The sequence below is a fragment of the Pan troglodytes genome, chromosome 14 (genome assembly GCF_028858775.2).
Source record: "Pan troglodytes isolate AG18354 chromosome 14, NHGRI_mPanTro3-v2.0_pri, whole genome shotgun sequence".
NCBI classification, from domain to species: Eukaryota; Metazoa; Chordata; class Mammalia; order Primates; family Hominidae; genus Pan; species Pan troglodytes.
The window spans coordinates 23,632,371-23,649,915 of record NC_072412.2 but is presented as its reverse complement, the minus strand read 5'-3'; the positions used below and the strand labels follow the sequence as shown (position 1 = coordinate 23,649,915).

At 43.8% G+C, this 17,545-nt stretch overlaps 1 protein-coding gene across 10 annotated transcripts in view; it reads left to right on the top strand.

The window, feature by feature from the left end:
- Positions 1–17,545, top strand: part of PARP4 (poly(ADP-ribose) polymerase family member 4) — a 93,013-nt gene that overhangs the window by 54,356 nt on the left and 21,112 nt on the right. For 8 of the 10 annotated variants that reach the window (XR_010150383.1, XR_010150384.1, XR_010150385.1 and 5 more), the window contains 11 exons: positions 273–319; positions 461–539; positions 3,103–3,240; positions 4,356–4,551; positions 5,916–5,983; positions 6,989–7,176; positions 9,774–9,873; positions 12,398–12,568; positions 12,823–12,903; positions 15,853–15,933; positions 16,902–16,997. Coding sequence is in view for 7 of the 10 variants with exons in the window: in XM_001153521.7 (XP_001153521.6) it covers positions 273–319; positions 461–539; positions 3,103–3,240; positions 4,356–4,551; positions 5,916–5,983; positions 6,989–7,176; positions 9,774–9,873; positions 12,398–12,568; positions 12,823–12,903; positions 15,853–15,933; positions 16,902–16,997 (1,245 nt within the window). In the remaining 3 variants the exon portion in view is untranslated. The remainder of the gene's footprint in view (positions 1–272; positions 320–460; positions 540–3,102; positions 3,241–4,355; positions 4,552–5,915; positions 5,984–6,988; positions 7,177–9,773; positions 9,874–12,397; positions 12,569–12,822; positions 12,904–15,852; positions 15,934–16,901; positions 16,998–17,545) is intronic. The other 2 variants (XM_016925054.4, XM_063791948.1) reach the window with 1 other exon arrangement.

Below are 17,545 nucleotides of genomic sequence, written 5' to 3'. Positions count from 1 at the left end.
TGTATGTACAGCACATGTATAAAATGTGTGTGTGTGTGTGTGTGTGTGTGTGTATACACAGACATACGTAAGTTTAAAATCTCTGTCAAAATGGTGAGTTGTATTTTAGAAGTTCCTGTCATTCCATGAGCAAACTTTCTGTGTTTCTCTGCTTGAAAGTGAAACCAGCTGTCTTGCTGACAGTTGTGGCCTTGCCAAGATTACATTCAGTTTAGTCTCATTGTGAAACTTAATATATGCTTAGTTATACAAATGTATTTTTCTTTTAACAGGATACAGTAGAGAAGATTTGTATAAAAGAAATAGGAACAAAGCAAAGGTTAGTACCTAAAATATAAAACCTGTCAATTCAGTGGATATTGGTTTTCTGGTTTAAATTTCCATTTAGAATTGTTTGAAATAATTTCAGATAGAAATTTAAGATCGCAGGCTAAGACAACTTTCTCTTCATTTTTGCTAGCTTTTCTTTGACTATGTCTATTGAGATGCCGTACGTGATTGAATTCATTTTTAGTGATACACATGAACTGAAACAAAAGGTTAGTGCATCTTTGATTTCTTAAGAGCTGTTATTTTAACACTACTTTTATCTTATCAAAGCAATGTATGCACGTCGTTGAAAAGTGAAATGATGCTGACAAAACTTCTAACAAGAAGCACTACTCCTGCCCCTGATTCTCCCCAGACCAGTTTCCAGAGACAGTGAATCATTTGGACTATTTGAGCTGTTTCTTTGATTTTGCCTCCAATTTTTAAATATTAATTTTTAATGCTTTTTCTTGATTTCGCCTGTTTCAGAAATTATCTTTTGACTTCCTGTTTTGGAAGTTGGACTTGTAGCTCTTGCCCCCTCCACCCACCTAACTCGCTACTTTTCCTCTCCCCTTCATTCCAAAAGACCTGTTTCACAATAGTCAGTGATTATCATGTAAATGGTGTTTACCACTGAGCCAAGAAATGTATAATATTATGATGAGTTTTTTTTGTTTATTTTATTTTATTTTTTGAGACAGGGTCTTGCTCTGTCACCCAGACTAGAGTACAGTGGTGCAGTCATGGCTCACTTCATCCTTGACCTCCTTGGATCAAACAATCCTCCTGCTTCAGGCTCCTGAGTAGCTAGGGCTACAGGCCTGTGCCAGCACACCTGGCTAATTTCAAAAAAAAAAAAAAAAATTGGCTGGGTGCGGTGGCTCATGCCTGTAATCCCAGCACTTTGGGAGGCTGAGGTGGGTGGATCACGAGGTCAGGAGATCGAGACCATCCTGGCTAACATGGTGAAACTCGTCTCTACTAAAAATACAAAAAATTAGCCGGGTGTGGTCGTGGGCACCTGTGGTCCCAGCTACTCGGGAGGCTGAGGCAGGAGAATGGCATGAACCCAGGAGGCAGAGCTTGCAGTGAGCTGAGATTGCGCCACTGCACTCCAGCCTGGGTGACAGGGCGAGACTCCGTCTCAAAAAAAAAAATTGTAGAGACAGGGTCTCACCATGTTGCCCAGGCTTTTCTCAAACTCCTGGGTTCAAGGGATCCTTTTTGCTCTGGCTTCCCGAAGTGCTAGAATGACAGGTGTGAGCTACCACACCCAGCCTATTTTCCTTTTTAGAATTCTGCAGGAACTTCAGACCTTCTCTTTATCTCTGGTATTCTGAAATTTCATAACAGTATGATTTTCATTCATTGTATTTAACTGGTGGTCTTTAGTTCTGAGAAATTTTATTGTATTAAAAAAAAGTTCCTCTCTTGTACCTTTCTGCAGTGCCTTTCTTTTTTTCTTTTTGTTTTTTTTTTTTTTTTTTGAGACAGAGTCTTCCTCTGTTTCCCAGGTTGGAGTGCAGTGGTGGGATCATGGCCCACTGCAAACTCCACCTCCTGGGTTCAAACGATTCTCATGCCTCAGCCTCCTGAGTAGCTGGAACTACAGGTGCCTGCCACCACGCCCAGCTAAATTTTCTATTTTTAGTAGAGACGGGGTTTCCCATGTTGGCCAGGCTGGTCTCGAACTCCTGACCTCAGGTGATCTGCCTGCCTTGGCCTCCCAAAGTGTTGGGATTACAGGTGTGAGCCACTACATAGTGGTGGAGGAGTCCTCAGTAGCAACAAGAGAGTGCCAGGCCCGTTGCATGGACACTTTTCACGCCCCTGCTTGTATCTCATCTGCCAACATATCATTGGCCACAGCAAGTCCTATGGCCAACTCCAGTTTCAAGGGTGGAAATATAGCTGCTGCCTCGAGGCAGGAGGAACTTCAAAAGTCACATTGCAAAGGGGCACGCAGACAGGAGTGGAGAGACTTTGTGGTCATGTGACACTGTAGCACATGCCTTTGCCTTTGTTGTTGTAAAGCTTATTTACATTTTCAACAGCTTTTTTATATTCATGAAAATATAATGTACAAATAAGTTATAATTCTAAGATTTCTGTTGAACTTTCTATTTTAGTCTTCTTGGTTTTAATTATCTGATGTGCCGTCTGCTATACCCAGATAAGTCTAACTGAATGGGTAGATCTATAATCTTTGGATCCAGGGTTTGAGACTGTCTCACACTTACCTAAATTTGACCGTGTGAATCAACCTTAGGATTGCAGAAGGGTGACTAATACGCTCATGGTCTTCTAAAACCTACATTTTGTTATTTTGGTTTTTTTGTTTTGTTTTGTTTTGTTTTGTTTTTGTTTTGAGACAGAGTTTCCCTGTTGTTACCCAGGCTGGAGTGCAGTGGCGCGATCTTGGCTCACTGCAACCTTTACCTCCTGGGTTCAAGCGATTCTCCTGCCTCAGCCTCCTGACTAGCTGGGAGTACAGGTGCCCACCATTACGCCCAGCTAATTTTTTGTATTTTTAGTAGAGACAGGGTTTCACCATGTTGGCCAGGCTGGCCTCAAACTCCACCCACCTCGGCGTCTCAAAGTGCCGAGATTACAGGTGTGAGCCACTGCACCCGGCCTACATTTCATTATTTTGGAATTTACCACTACTTTGTTGATTCTTAATAGAGTTACGTAAGCTATGCAAGGGTTTGCTCCATGACAGGTAAGTGCAGACTGCTAATATGGTGTTACTCCATTACTCACCTTGTTGTCGCGGTGTTTGTTTTGCAGCGCACAGACTGCAAAGCTGTCATTAGCACCATGGAAGGCAGCTCCTTAGACAGCAGTGGATTTTCTCTCCACATCGGTTTGTCTGCTGCCTATCTCCCAAGAATGTGGGTTGAAAAACATCCAGAAAAAGAAAGCGAGGTATACTCCTTTTTACTTAGACATAGGAGACGCTATTGAAAAAATGTTTCAGAATAAGCTGGTTAAACTTGCAAATTATTGATTGTCCTGAAAAAATAGCATTACAAAATGAACTCTCACATCTCAAGATTCTGCAACTAAAAATATTTATGATATCAAGCATGCCAAACTGACGTTTCATCCAAAACCCTTATGTGGATGATTTGCCTGTACAAACTGTCATTTTTACCTTAAGCTCCACCAAAAGAACATGTGCCATCAGACATTACATTGGGTATTCTCTATACTTGTTATACTTTTAAAATACTGATACTGGAAAAACAAGCAGTTATTTGTGGTTGGTAATAAGATCATTTTGTGTGGCTGTGACAAAGAGTCTCTTCTTAAGTTAAAATAAAAATAGAAACTTAGGCTGGGTGTGGTGGCTCACACCTGTAATCCCAGCACTTTGAGAGGCCAAGGCAGGTGGATTGCTTGAGCTCAGGAGTTTGAAACCAGCCTGGGAAACATAGTGAGACCTCGTCTCTGTAAAAAATTAAGAAAAAAAATTAGCCAGGTGTGGTCATACACACCTGTGGTTTCAGCTTCTCAGGAGGCTAAGACAGGGCGATCACTTGAGTCCAGGAGGTTGAGGTTGAACTGAGCTGTGATCGTGCCACTGCATACCAGCCTGGACAACAGAGGGAGACCCTGTCTCAAAAAAAAAAAAAAAAAAAAAAGGAAACTTACATGATAGTAGTTAAATATTGGTTAATTAATAGAACAAAAGGTATGTGTGTGTATTTTAGTAATCACAATGGCATGTATATTCCTCTTAGAATAGTGTGTGTGATATATATATATATATTTGTTCTATAATGTTGATGCTATATGATTTTTCAGATACTAATTCTTGACCTCTCAGAAGTTTATGTCAGAAGTTGGAAACTCCCAGTTCTAACATTCTGCTTTTGACTGGAACTCCTAGTAGGCCATCTTGTTGTTAATTACATCTTATTCTTTCTGTTTTTATAGCATTAGTTTACCTCACTAGAAAGTTTTGGAGTTTTCTAAGTAGACCTTTTCCAGTTGAAGTGACAAGAAGCTCCAGTCCAGCACCTTCTTTCTCCTTTCAGGCTTGCATGCTTGTCTTTCAACCCGATCTCAATGTCGACCTCCCTGACCTGGCCAATGAGAGCGAAGTGATTATTTGTCTTGACTGCTCCAGTTCCATGGAGGGTGTGACATTCTTGCAAGCCAAGCAAATCGCCTTGCATGTGCTGTCCTTGGTGGGTGAGAAGCAGAAAGTAAATATTATCCAGTTCGGCACAGGTGAGTGCGCTTTGGCCCTGGTCCTGCGTGTGCTTCCCCTACATGTGAATCACATTCTGTAGAGCTGACAACTGTGGGTACCCGACCCCGCCTGTGCGGTGAGGGGCAGCCTAGTATGAAATTGAAGAACAAGAGCTCTGGAGCTGGACCCCCTAGGTCCCGATTCCAGCTGTACCACTCACAGGTTCTGTGTGTCACCTTGGGCGCACTACTTGAACTTCTGGTGCCTCCGTTTCCTCATCTGCGATCTGAGGATAATTGTCCCTAACTCACAGTGTTGCTGTGAGGAGGATTGAGCTAATGTATGTAAAGGATTTTTAAACCGTGCCTGTTCACAGTAAGTGAGATATAAATGCTACTGTTGTCATTAGCAGCTGAACCAAATGCAAAACCCTTGGTCTGTTGAGTAGGAGGTCCCAAGTCTAAGGACAAAACATTTGCCCTCAGCGCAGTCATAGAAAATCTATAAGGAATGGTCTCAGGAAGTATCCGGCCAGCACTGCTAGAAGGGAGGTAGTACCACCCTCCAGATGGGGCCCAGGGACGTCTCAGCCACCAGAAGGCAGCACCTCAGGGATGAGAGGTGCGTAGAGTGGAGTGAGGGGACAGTCTTATCCTATTGATTCTCATCCTCTGTGCCACCCAGCAGAAGGCCCAGCCCCTTTTCCCCAGAGGTACAGTCTGCTGTTGCTGGGACAGAGGTCGGATAAGCATGGGGAGTGCAAAGGGCACGAGCAGAGACTGGCCTTCCGGGGGCCAAGCTGCTCAGGCCATTGCAATGCCCTGCACGTTTGCACAAGTGATCTGCATGTGCACATGGAATTTGACTCAACATTTTGCATAGTAAAGCACCACGGTTTGAATGCTCTATGATGTATCATTTAGAAAAATAGTGTGGTGAATTTTTTTTTTTTTTTTTTTTGAGACAGAGTCTCGCTTTGTTGCCCAGGCTGGAGTGCGGTTGTGCGATCTCAGCTCACTGCAACCTCTGCCTCCCGGCCTTAGCCTCCCCAGTGGCTGAGATTACAGTGCCCACCACCACACCCAGCTAATTTTTGTATTTTTAGCAGAGACAGGGTTTCACCCTGTTGACCAGAGCTGGTCTTGAACTCCTGACCTCAGGTGATACACCCACCTCGGCCTCCCAAAGTGCTGGGATTACAGGCATGAGCCACCGTGCTTGGACTGTGGTCAATCTTTTGTATGTTAAAATTATCAAACAGTTTTCTAAAAAGAAAGATACACACATAAATATATAACATCCTTTACAACAGCCGTGATGGTATGAAGTAACATTATTGTTTGTTAGTGCTCAAGCAAGTGAACGTGTGGAAGCAGCACCTCATGCTGATCTTATTACACAGGTTACAAGGAGCTATTTTCGTATCCTAAGCATATGACAAGCAATACCGCGGCAGCAGAGTTCATCATGGTGAGTGCAAGAGGCTTCCTGTATCTCTTGGGTCTTTTCCTACCATGCTTTAAGGGGACCTCCAGGGCTTAGGCCCCTCAAGCCACCATCAGAGCACCCCTACTCCTGTGGTTTTTGTATATTGGTGGGCTCTTTATTTCATTAATTAAAATGATAATGAACTCATTAAGGAAAAATTGGAAATTAAAAAGAATAGAAAGAAAAAAATCACCCATGTCCCAACACCCTAATGCAACTAGCATTAACAGCTTTGAGAAGTTTTCTTCTGTCCTTTGTTTTTTTTCTCTTAAAATGCAGCCAGCTTTATCTAAAAGGGTTGAGGTTTAAAAAAAAAAAAGAAAGAAAGAAAAAAGAAATGCTGGGTGTGGTGTCTCACACCTGTAATCTCAGCACTTTGGGAGGCCAGGGCGGGTGGATCACCTGAGGTCAGGAATTCGAGACCAACCTGGCCAACATGGTGAAACCCCATCTCTACTTAAAATACAAAAAATTAGCCAGGCGTAGTGACGGACACCTGTAATCCCAGCCACTCGGAAGGCTGAGGCAGGAGAATCGCTTGAACCCAGGAGGTAGAAATTGCAGTGAGCCAAGATTGTGCCACTGCACTCCAGCCTGGGCAATGGAGCGAGACTCCATCTCAAAGAAAAAAAAAAGAAATAAAATAAAATAATAATAAAATTGAGCAAGCTGAGACTGACCAGCTGCCTCAGCCAGGCTGGCAAATCCAGGGCTGATTGGATGGGACATTTCTTCCTGTAGATGTCATAGTTCTCTGGAAACTGTAAAAAATCAAATAAGCGTGAGGTGATAATGTTATAGTTACTGTGTGACATGAAATAAACTAAAAGGACATAAGTTTAGTTGTTTCACAAATGTATAATTAGGGAAAGAAAATATTTTCGGTGTCACTGTATCCCTACACTGTCCTTAGTTGTGTCAATGATGACAGCAAATGGTGACTGCATCCAACAAGGAGAACATAATCTTTCACTTCATTTCCTCCAGTCTGCCACACCTACCATGGGGAACACAGACTTCTGGAAAACACTCCGATATCTTAGCTTATTGTACCCTGCTCGAGGGTCACGGAACATCCTCCTGGTGTCTGATGGGCACCTCCAGGATGAGAGCCTGACATTACAGCTCGTGAAGAGGAGCCGCCCCCACACCAGGTTATTCGCCTGCGGTATCGGGTGAGTCTCAGAGAGCTGGTCACATAGTCCAGACCCACGGGGAGGTCGTCTTGTCGCCCTGCAGGGGACTTTGGCAAGCTTGGAAGTTGACACTAGAATACAGAAGCCTTACAGCATAGAGGGATGGGGCTCCGGGCTCCCAGCCAGACTGCCTGAGTCTCAGAACCTGGGTTGGCCACTCATTAGCTTAGCCGTGACCTTGAGCAAGTTCCTTAACCTCTCATCTGTAAAACCAAGGTGATAATGAAAATACCTACGTCCTAGGATTGCTGAGGAATAAATGAGCTCATACATAGAAAGCACTCAGAACAGAACTGAACCAAAAGCACCAAATCAGTTAGATGTTATTATTTAGCATAAGAATCCAAATCTCCGCTTGTCCTGAAGGGCCTGGGTAAACCTCCTCACTGGCTGTGCTGGACTCGTGCTGGGGGCATGTGACCTCCAGGCAGACCCCACCAGGCTGCTTTGCTCCTTCGCATCTCTTTTCTGGCCATTATGAGCACTTGCATTTTCAAACCCTGTGGTGTGCATAGAAGCTTTCCATGGGAGGCTAACACCCCTACATTGTTGGAATTGCCCCTTCCCCATTAAAAGTTAGTTCTTTTGGATGGCACTAAGGTATGTGGTGTATGTGTAAGGAAAACATCGAACAGAGGGGGCCACTTGGTGTCTGCATAGGACTTGCCCATCCTGCCTGCCTCTGTGGCCCCTGGACTCCTACCTGTGGCCACCACCTCAGCAAGTGGTCACCAGCTATCTCTATTCTGAGGCAGTGCATGGAGCAGATCCTCAGCTTCTTCATGGGGCAGAATGGGGGCCTCTTTGCTGTCCTTGCCCCTGAGCCTTGACCTGGACTCGCCCTGAGCTCCAGGAGCCAGCACCCCCAATGCCCCTCTGTGGCCCCGATGCCCCTCCGTGGCCCCCAGTGCCCCTCTGTGGCCTCCGACACCCCTAGCTGCTATACTCAAGCCAGCTCTGCCTGCCTTGAGGGCTTTCTTCTCTTTGTCCTCCACAGTCACAGCTCCTGGCTCTGTTCTCTGTAATCTAAGGCCTAGCCCAGCATCACAGGCCAATGAAGAAATATATCCAGCCTGAGCAGCTCCACCAGGAGTTGTTCCTGATGGGACTTCACCTGCTGAGCTCACAGCGGCACTCAGGGCAGCCTGTGCACCGTCTCCTGGTCTCAGCAGCCCCTCCCTGCCCCCTGCTCCCAGGTCAGGGCTCAGACACCACAGGGCAGAGGTACTGGCACCTATTCATGCCTTCCTCAGTGAGGGCCTATTCTGGGACAAACATCGGGCCCCCACTCTGGGGCTGGGAGATGGCATTTTCCCATGTGCCAGGGAGGAAATCAAGGGAGTGTGATGAGGTCAGGCTCAGAGGCTCACTCCTGTGGTCCCAGCACTTTGGGAGGCCAAAGCAGGAGGATTGCTTCAGCCCAGGAGGTCAAGGCTGTAGTGAGCCATGGTCAGGCAGTTGTACTCCAGCTTGAGTGACTGAGCAAGACCCCATCTTTAAAAATAAAAAAAAAAATTGAAAAATGTAAGGCATGTGACGGGGAGTCTGGGTGTGCAGTGGGGGAGCCTGCTCCAAGAGGAGACTGTGCCAGTTAGCACCGCCCATGCCTGGAGGGGCTGGGATCCGTTCTGCTTTTCTGTCGAGTTTTTGGGATCTTTCTAAGTGTTTCTCCCTCATCTTCCAAGCATGTGTTTGCAATTACAAACTCTAGTAAAGTGAGCTTCCCAGGGGTAGAGACCATCAGGCCTCCTCCTTGGCGTGAGTCCTGGTCCTCTGAGAGCCGCCCTGAAGGAGCACAGGAAGACTCCAGCCTGCCTCGCTAACAGACAGAAGCTGTAACTACCAATAACCCATGTTAGGGATCTTCTAGTCAATGTTATGATCATCACCAATTAATATGGAGGGTAAAGACAAATCCAGTCTTTATCCATAGGTTGAAAAACATCTTGGAAATTATTTTCATAAGCTCTTTTTCTGAAAAATAATTGATGTTTTCTTTAATATTTCAGGAGGAACTCCTCTAAGCAAGGAGGTCTTGATAGTTGAAGAATTATTGTAGAGAGAAAAGTAATAGGGCACTTGTCATTAAATGTCAGAGATGCTCTTTGCTAGAGTGAGAGTTGCTTCTTTATGCCTTTTGCTATGTTGATGTGTATCAGAGTTCAAGAGGTAGACTTTATTCACTCTTTGCCAGCTCTAGGCCTTTGGGATCAGATTCAGGTAATATTGTTATTTATGGAAATTAAGTTGATATCTTTGTCAGCATTCTGATACCTTATAGGGTTGTTTTTAGAATCATCTACTCCCTCCCTCAGTGAATTGAAAGTCGAGAATTTCAACTTTTTTCTATTTGAAGGATAAAATCAGTCCTCTGATAGATGGGAGCTTAAATTAGCCAAACTTTCAGATGTTTCCTTCTGTTATCACTTTCTCTGTTTAACCTTAGCGACACACGAGTACATTCTTCCCCACGTCATGTCTCTCCTATTGAGTTGCGAGCTTTCTCAACACTGTTAACATGTACTTCAAAAATATTTCTAATGTCTTCAAAATTAAAACATGTGAAATGTGATCAGTTCTACAGCAAATCGTCACATCTTAAGGATTTTGTCCCAGTGTGGTGCCGGAGTATTTGAATATTTTAATGCAAAATCCAAGCATAGTTGGAGAAAACAGGTATGTTTTTTAAACATCTGGTTTTATATTTACGTTTGGAAATCTCATATTCTTCCGAGACTAAGAAATAGGAATATCTGTGTTTCCTTGAATGAGAGGGGAGCCGTAAAGAGGCAAGCACTGCCGCAGGTGTGAGCCCTGCCTCAGGACTGCACCAGCGGGAACACAGGAGTTCTTCATCAGGTCATTCTCCCAGCTTATGGTTTGATTTCTGCCTTAAAAATCATGGACTGATTGTTTTTAAAGTGAATTATTAAATATGTTTTGCTGAAATTCTTTCCTTATTATGATAAAATTTAGCATTTTAATTTTTTTTTTTTGAGACAGAGTCTTGCTCTGTCGCCCAGGCTGGAGTGCAGTGGCGCCATCTCGGCTCACTGCAAGCTCTGCCTCCCAGGTTCACGCCATTCTTCTGCTTCAGCCTCCCAACTAGCTGGGACTACAGGCGCCAGCCACCATGCCTGGCTAATTGTTTGTATTTTTAGTAGAGATGGGATTTCACTGTGTTAGCCAGGATGGTCTTGATCTCCTGACCTCATGATCTGCCCACCTTGGCCTCCCAAAGTGCTGGGATTACAGGCATGAGCCACCACGCTCGGCCATTTTAACCATTTTTAGGTGTACAATTTAGTGGTATTAGCTAACATTCACAATGCTGTGCAACCATCACCATCTTCAAACTGTTTCATCAGCCCAAACAGAAACTACATACTCATTAAGCAGTAACTCCACATTCCCTCCTACACCCAGCGCCTGCTAACCATGACTCTACTTTCTGTCTCTATGACTTTGCCTTTTCTGAGTATCTCATATAAGTGGAGTCATAGGACATTGTCCCTTTATGTCTGGCTTATTTCACTTAGCATGATGTTTTTAACGTCCATCTATGTTGAAGCATGTGTCAGAATTTTCCTTCTTTTTAAAGCTGAATAATATTCCATTGCACGAATGGACCACATTTTGCTTATCCATTCATCTATTGGTGGACACTTCGGTTGTTTCTGTCCTTTGGCTATTGTGAATAATGCTGCTATGAGCATTGGTGTACAAGTGTCTGTTTGAGTCTGCTTTCAATTCTGGATATATGCGCAGCGTGGGATTGCTGGATCATATGCTCATTCTATGTTTAGTTTTTTTGGGAATTGCCATGCTGTCTTCCATAGCAGCTGCATCGTTTTACATTCCCACCACCAGTGCACCAGGATTCCAGTTTTTCCACATCCTCACCAACACTCATCATTCTTTTTTTTTTCCTTATTGATTGAAATCAATCAGCTTTTCTTTGGTTTGTTTTGGTTTTTGAGACACAGTGTTGCTCGGTCATCTAGGCTGGAGTGCAGTGGTGCAATCATAGCTCACCACAGCCTCAACTTTCTGAACCCAAGCAATCCTTCCACCTCAGCCTCCAGAGTAGCTGGGACTACAGGCGTATGCCACCACTTTTTTTCTTATTGTTTTTTGTTTGTTTGGTTGGTTTTGGTTTGTTGTTGGTGTTTTTTGAGACAGGGTATCACTTTTTCACCCAGGCTGGAATTCAGTGGTGCAAGCTTGGCTCACTGCAGCCCTGACATCCTGGTCTCAAGCCATCTTCCTCCCTCATCCCCCAAGTAGGTGGGACAACAGGCCCACACCACCACACCCACACCACCACACCCAGCTAATTTTTTGTAGAGACAGTGTTTCGCCATGGGCCCAGGCTGGTCTCGAATCCCAAGCTCAAGCAATCTGCCTGCCTTGGCCTCCCAAAGTGCTGGGATTACAGGCATGAGCCACTCTGCCTAGCCACCACTTGTTTTTTAATAACAGCCATCCCACTGGGTGTGAAATGGGATCTCACCGTGGTTCTGATTTGCACTTCCCTAATGACTAATGACATCAAGCATCTTTGCATGCACTTGCTGGCTTTTGTGTATCTTCTTTGGAGAAATATCTATTCAAGTACTGGAATCTACTCATACCAAGGCTGCATATTAGTAATTAGCTAAAGGCATAATTTCAGGATGCTTTGTAAATGAAAAGGATATGATCATGCTATTATTTAAAATTCTAGCTGGGTGTGGTGGCTCATGCCTATAACCCCAGCACTTTGGGAGGCTGAGGCAGATGGCTCACCTGAGGTCAGGAGTTCGAGACCAGCCTGGGCAACATGGTGAAACCCCATCTCTACTAAAAATACAAAAATTAGCTGGGTGTGGTGGTGTACGCCTGTAGTCCCAGCTACTTGGGAGGCTGAGGCAGGAAAATCACTTGAACCTGGGAGGGGGAAGTTGCAGTGAGCCAAGATTGTGCCACTGCACTCCCGCCTGGGCGACAGAGCAAAACTCCATCTCAAAATAAAATAAATAAAATAAAATAAAATTCTGTTTAAACTATTTTCGGGAAAGTACCCTGTAGCAGGAAGGAGAGAAAATACCGAAGAGTTATAAAATTCCCAAAGGATAGAATGTATACTTTATTTTAAATGTGAAGTAACTATTTTCTGGATGGAGCATTGAAAGAGAAATAATTCCTCTTTTATAAATAGATAGAAGACCAAATGACCAGGCTATGTTCTCCGAGTTGCCACTCTGTCTCCGTCAAATGGCAGCAACTCAATCCAGATGCGCCCGAGGCCCTGCAGGCCCCAGCCCAGGTGCCGTCCTTGTTTCGCAATGATCGACTCCTTGTCTATGGATTCATTCCTCACTGCACACAGGTAAGAAGGCGCAGAGTTTGTTATTCTATGGGAAGACCAATATATTTTGCTAATTTTTTTTCTGTCTTCTTCCCTCCCCTTCTCACCAGCAGATTTTCTTCTTCTGGGAACACAGCTGGTGGTTAGCCAGGGCTTTGGGGAGGCTTCTAGTTTTTATTGAAAGGGGAGAGGAAATCACCAAAAGAATTTCTGTTAAACCAAGACACTGCAGAGTGGAAAGGCTAATGAGGAATTTATTTTTTTTCCCATTTCAGGCAACTCTGTGTGCACTAATTCAAGAGAAAGAATTTTGTACAATGGTGTCGACTACTGAGCTTCAGAAGACAACTGGAACTGTAAGATTCAAAACCTAAACTATCAACCCATTGTTTGAAAGTTATGATTTTATGTTTCCATATATAATGCTCTATGTCAAGCTTGTCCAACCCACGGCCCAGGGCAGCTTTGAATGCAGCCCAATACAAATTCGTAAACTTTCTTAAAACATTATGAAAATTTTTTTCAAGTTTTTGTTTTCAGCTCATCGGCTATCGTTAGTGTTAGTGTATTTTATGTGTCACACAAAACAGTTCTTCCTCTTCCACTGTGGCCCAGGGAAGCCAAAAGATTGGATACCCCTGCTGTCTGTACTTTGTTGTTTTCCTGTGTTGAAATTTCATTACACAATATGGAGATGGACTATATGTACAAATGAGTATACTTTCCTTCAGTTTCTAATGCAACACTTCTTCATCTGGGGTAGTTTGGTCTAGGTATGTCTATATGGGCATCAGTGGGTGGCAATAACTGCAATTAAGTATGGCATTTATGCATGGAAATTTTGCTAGAGAGGTTCTCAAAGATGTTCATAACTCAATAAAGGTACATGCCACTGGCCTACTGATGCTATTTAGAAATACTAGTTATAATAATACTGGACTAAGAGTAGATCATATCGTATATTGAGGATGTGGGTTTATTTCCTTTTTTGATTAAAAGCAAATGAATTATGAAAGAAAAAATTCCTGTTTCCCAAATACACCATTTCTGGTTTCCAGATATGTGTTTTTCCCAACCAATTCTCTGACACCAGTTGCATGTCCTACAATTTAATTCAATTCTGACACTGGCCGCCTGGGGTTGGCACAGACCTCACAGAGTTGAGGGCTCAGTCCCACAAGACTGATTCCAACTCCAGACACCGGTAGCAAGTAGCAGGTCCCCAGGTTACCCACACTTCTGGTCAGCTCCAAGTCAGTGTTCCCACAACCCTTTCTCACAGAAATTTCTCAAATTTCTTGCAGTAATTTGCTGTAACAGCTCACAGAACTCAGGAAAAGTTTACCTTAGTATTACTGATTTATTGCAAAGAATATTATAAAGGATATGAATGAACAGCCAGATGAAGAGGTATACAGGGTAAGGCCCAGAATAGTCCCAAGCACAGGAGCTTCTGTCTAACATACAGTTGGGGTGCACCATCCTCCTGGCACATGAGTGCTGACCCAGAAGCTCCCTGAACCCCTTTAGGTGGGGTTTTTAATGCAGGTTTCATTACAAAGGCCTGGTTGATTAAATCATTGGCCATTGGTGATTAACTCTCCCCTCCCTGGAGGTTGGGGAGTGGGGTTGAAGTCCCAGCCCTCTAATCATATGGTTGGTTCCCCAGCAACCAGCCCTCATTCTAGGGACTTTCTAAAAGTCACCTCATTAACATAAACTCAGGCGTGGTTGAAGGGTCCTGTTAGGAATAACAAATACATAGATTTCTTATGTCTGTAGGGAAGTTCAGATTTTCCCTCTGAAGTTTCCATGTTTGGTCTATAAAATAATCCAACGATAGATTAACAGGGGAAAAGACATGCAGATGTCGTTACGTGTGCACGAGCCACGTGAGACTCAAAGAAGGGCCAGATGAGTGAAGTTTCATACCATACAGAGGCGGGTAGGATTGTGGGGCTCCTGGGGGAGGTGGGGACAGGTTGTGGGAGGGTGAGGGGAGGAAACACGTGGTGAGCAAAGGCTTTCTTGTGATGCAGATGAAGTCTGGCAGGCAGCAGCCCTGAGAGAATAGAAGCACCTCTGGTAACGGTTTCTCTATCATCCCTTTAAAGTATCAGACTTCAGCCTCCTCTTCCTGGGAGTTCATCTTTCCTAAATCTGGATAAGGCAGATAAGGGGGTCTCAGAGAAAGCCTGTTTGCATCTGCTGTTTCCTTCACTGACATACGATTCCTCTGCAGATGCAAATATTCCCTGCAAAAGGACTGCTTTTCAGAGCTACTCCTATGTCTGCTGTCCCTCTGAATAGCATCTCAAAATATGCCAAAGAAGTCTCTTTTGGGGTGGCCTATTTTAGCTTTTTGCATATCACAATATCACAAATTATTACCAAGAAGTTTGTAATATTTGCACTGGTACTGAATCCACTGTAGTTTAGCCTTGAAAGTTCCTAGCCTATATATGCTATTTATGTAGTTTTTTTATTCAAAGGAGTATCAGTATAACCAGATAAATCATTTCCCAGACATTGCTGGGTTTTTTTCTCAAAAGTGCACAGCTTACTTTTCAGCACTAAACCGGTATCATTGACTTACTAGTTGCCAGTGACTTATGTATAGAACTTAAGCTCAATATTGCTTTAAAAATTAGATCTTTGTGGGTACTGATAAGGGAGAATAAATTAAAAGTATATTTTTAAAAATTAGATCTAAGGGGGAAAGAAGGTAAAATAATTTTACCTGGGAAGAGGTCGTTTTCCATAAAGTCACAGCAAGTTGTACTTCCTCTGTGAGAAGCAGCCTTATCAATGACAAAATTACAAGAGTTGGAATGAAGGGGAGTTCCATCTCTCAGTTGTTGGAGAGGAAGCACCTGGTGGTGCACATTGTGCAGTCTTCACCCTTCAGGGTGCAGACCGTGTTCACGGACGGGCATCCCAGGGCCAAGGTGGCTCTTCCCATGGTAGAAAAGAAGTTTTCAATTTTTTAAATAAAATGAATTAGCAAAATGGCCTTTTATAGAAAAAGCAAAACTCTAGGGACAGAAAGCAGATGAGGAGCTGCCAGAGCTTGAGGAAGCTACACGGGCACACAGGAACTTTTCAGGGAAAAGAGAATGTTCTGTGTCTTCACTTCAACAGTGGTCACACAACTGTATACATCCCTTAAGACTCATCAAACTGTATTTAAGAGGAGTGCATTTTACTGTATGCAGATTATACCTCCATTTTTAAAATGATGTTCTTTGCAAGTCTTGTATTAGAAGCCATGTGAATATTTTTTTTCCTTTGCTGCTTAAACACAGATGATCCACAAGCTGGCAGCCCGAGCTCTAATCAGAGATTATGAAGATGGCATTCTTCACGAAAATGAAACCAGTCATGAGGTTTGTTCTTTTCATTGTAAAAATGATTAGACATTCTTCTTGAGCATTCTTACATTGATTTTATCTGTGGAAATGGAAAGTGAGGTCAGCTGCGTGGAGAAGGAGACTGTGGTGTCAGGGCATTCATCACTGTATCTGTGACACTGTGCCTGGGATGTGGGGTGTGTGGTAAATGTTTGTTGAATGAATTAACAAAAGAGTGGATGTCAGTGGTTTCCAGAAAATTCTGTAATGTTTTACTTATCAGAAGAAGCCCGAGGAGGGCTCAGAGAACACTCGCTGAGTGCCTGTAGTGGACGTCACCTCAGATCTCTCGTGTGGTAGCGTTAGTATTCCCATCTTACTGATGAGAGGCCTGAGAGCGAAATGCTGAGTGACCTGCCAAAGCCCACCTGACTCCCCGCATGCTGTGCAGACCACGGCCTCAGCAGAGGGGCCCCTCAGCCAGGCCACCGGGACTGCCCAGCTGTTCTCTGAGGGATGAGAACTTCAACAAGGCTGCGAGCGTTAGTCCTCAATGCCATGCCCACAAGAAGGTGACAGCAGGCCCTGGAGACCCCCACAGACAGTTCTAGAGACAGATAGTCACCTGGTGGTCTCCCTATTCTCCTCAGATGCCGCTGGGTTGGCAGCCTCTGTGTGCTGTTTTGTTTAAGGCCCTTTTATCCTGAACAAGTCATTCCATCTTTCCAATTCCTCAGCTTTAAATTGGGAGCCACAGACTGTGAAAGAATGAGAAAGCCCACTGCCCGGGGGAGCTCTCTGTGAACTACAGGGAGCTGAATAATGAAGAGCGACATTTTCTATGACTAAGTCAGTTCATCTCATTTTAAAGGGAATATTGAGCCACCGATTTAGATGGGACCTGCAATTCAATATTTAGTCTGAAATACGAATCTTAAAATGATTTACTGACATAGCTAAATAGAAATAAAACAGGACATGATTTATGTTTTATTCTATCCTAGATGAAAAAACAAACCTTGAAATCTCTGATTATTAAACTCAGTAAAGAAAACTCTCTCATAACACAATTTACAAGCTTTGTGGCAGTTGAGAAAAGGGTATGTATTATTGCTAATTTTAGGTTAAATTATTTTATTTATATTTCCACATTAAGAAAGTCACCCTTGCTTTGATGGTTAATGACAACACCCACACCCTGGGCCTGTGAAGTGTGGGTTGCAGACAGGCCAGCAGGCCCCACGAGTCCCAGCCTCCCATTCATGGGGGGCTTCGGTGTTGGGACTTAGGGTGATCTTTCTAAATGAGTTGAGTATGTTATCATTTTTAATGTTATTATTAATAATTGGCTAATGTGTATTTTTCAGTTATACTATAATTTTGTTACAGTTTTGGCATTTATTGTCTTTTATTAATCCAAGACCCTCAAAAAATAGAAAAGGCCTGGGTTCCCTGAGAGCCCCTTTTCCCTTCATAAGTTTAAGGGGAAAATTCACGTAACGTGCCCTGCACAGTGGCCAGCACGTGCCAGTGCTCCGTAAAGAGGAAAGTCACTCCACCTCCCCACCTTCCCTCACGCTTGTGGCCCATGGCACAAGCTCCAGTCCCACACACCAGCGTATCCCAAACCAACACCCACAGGCTTTAG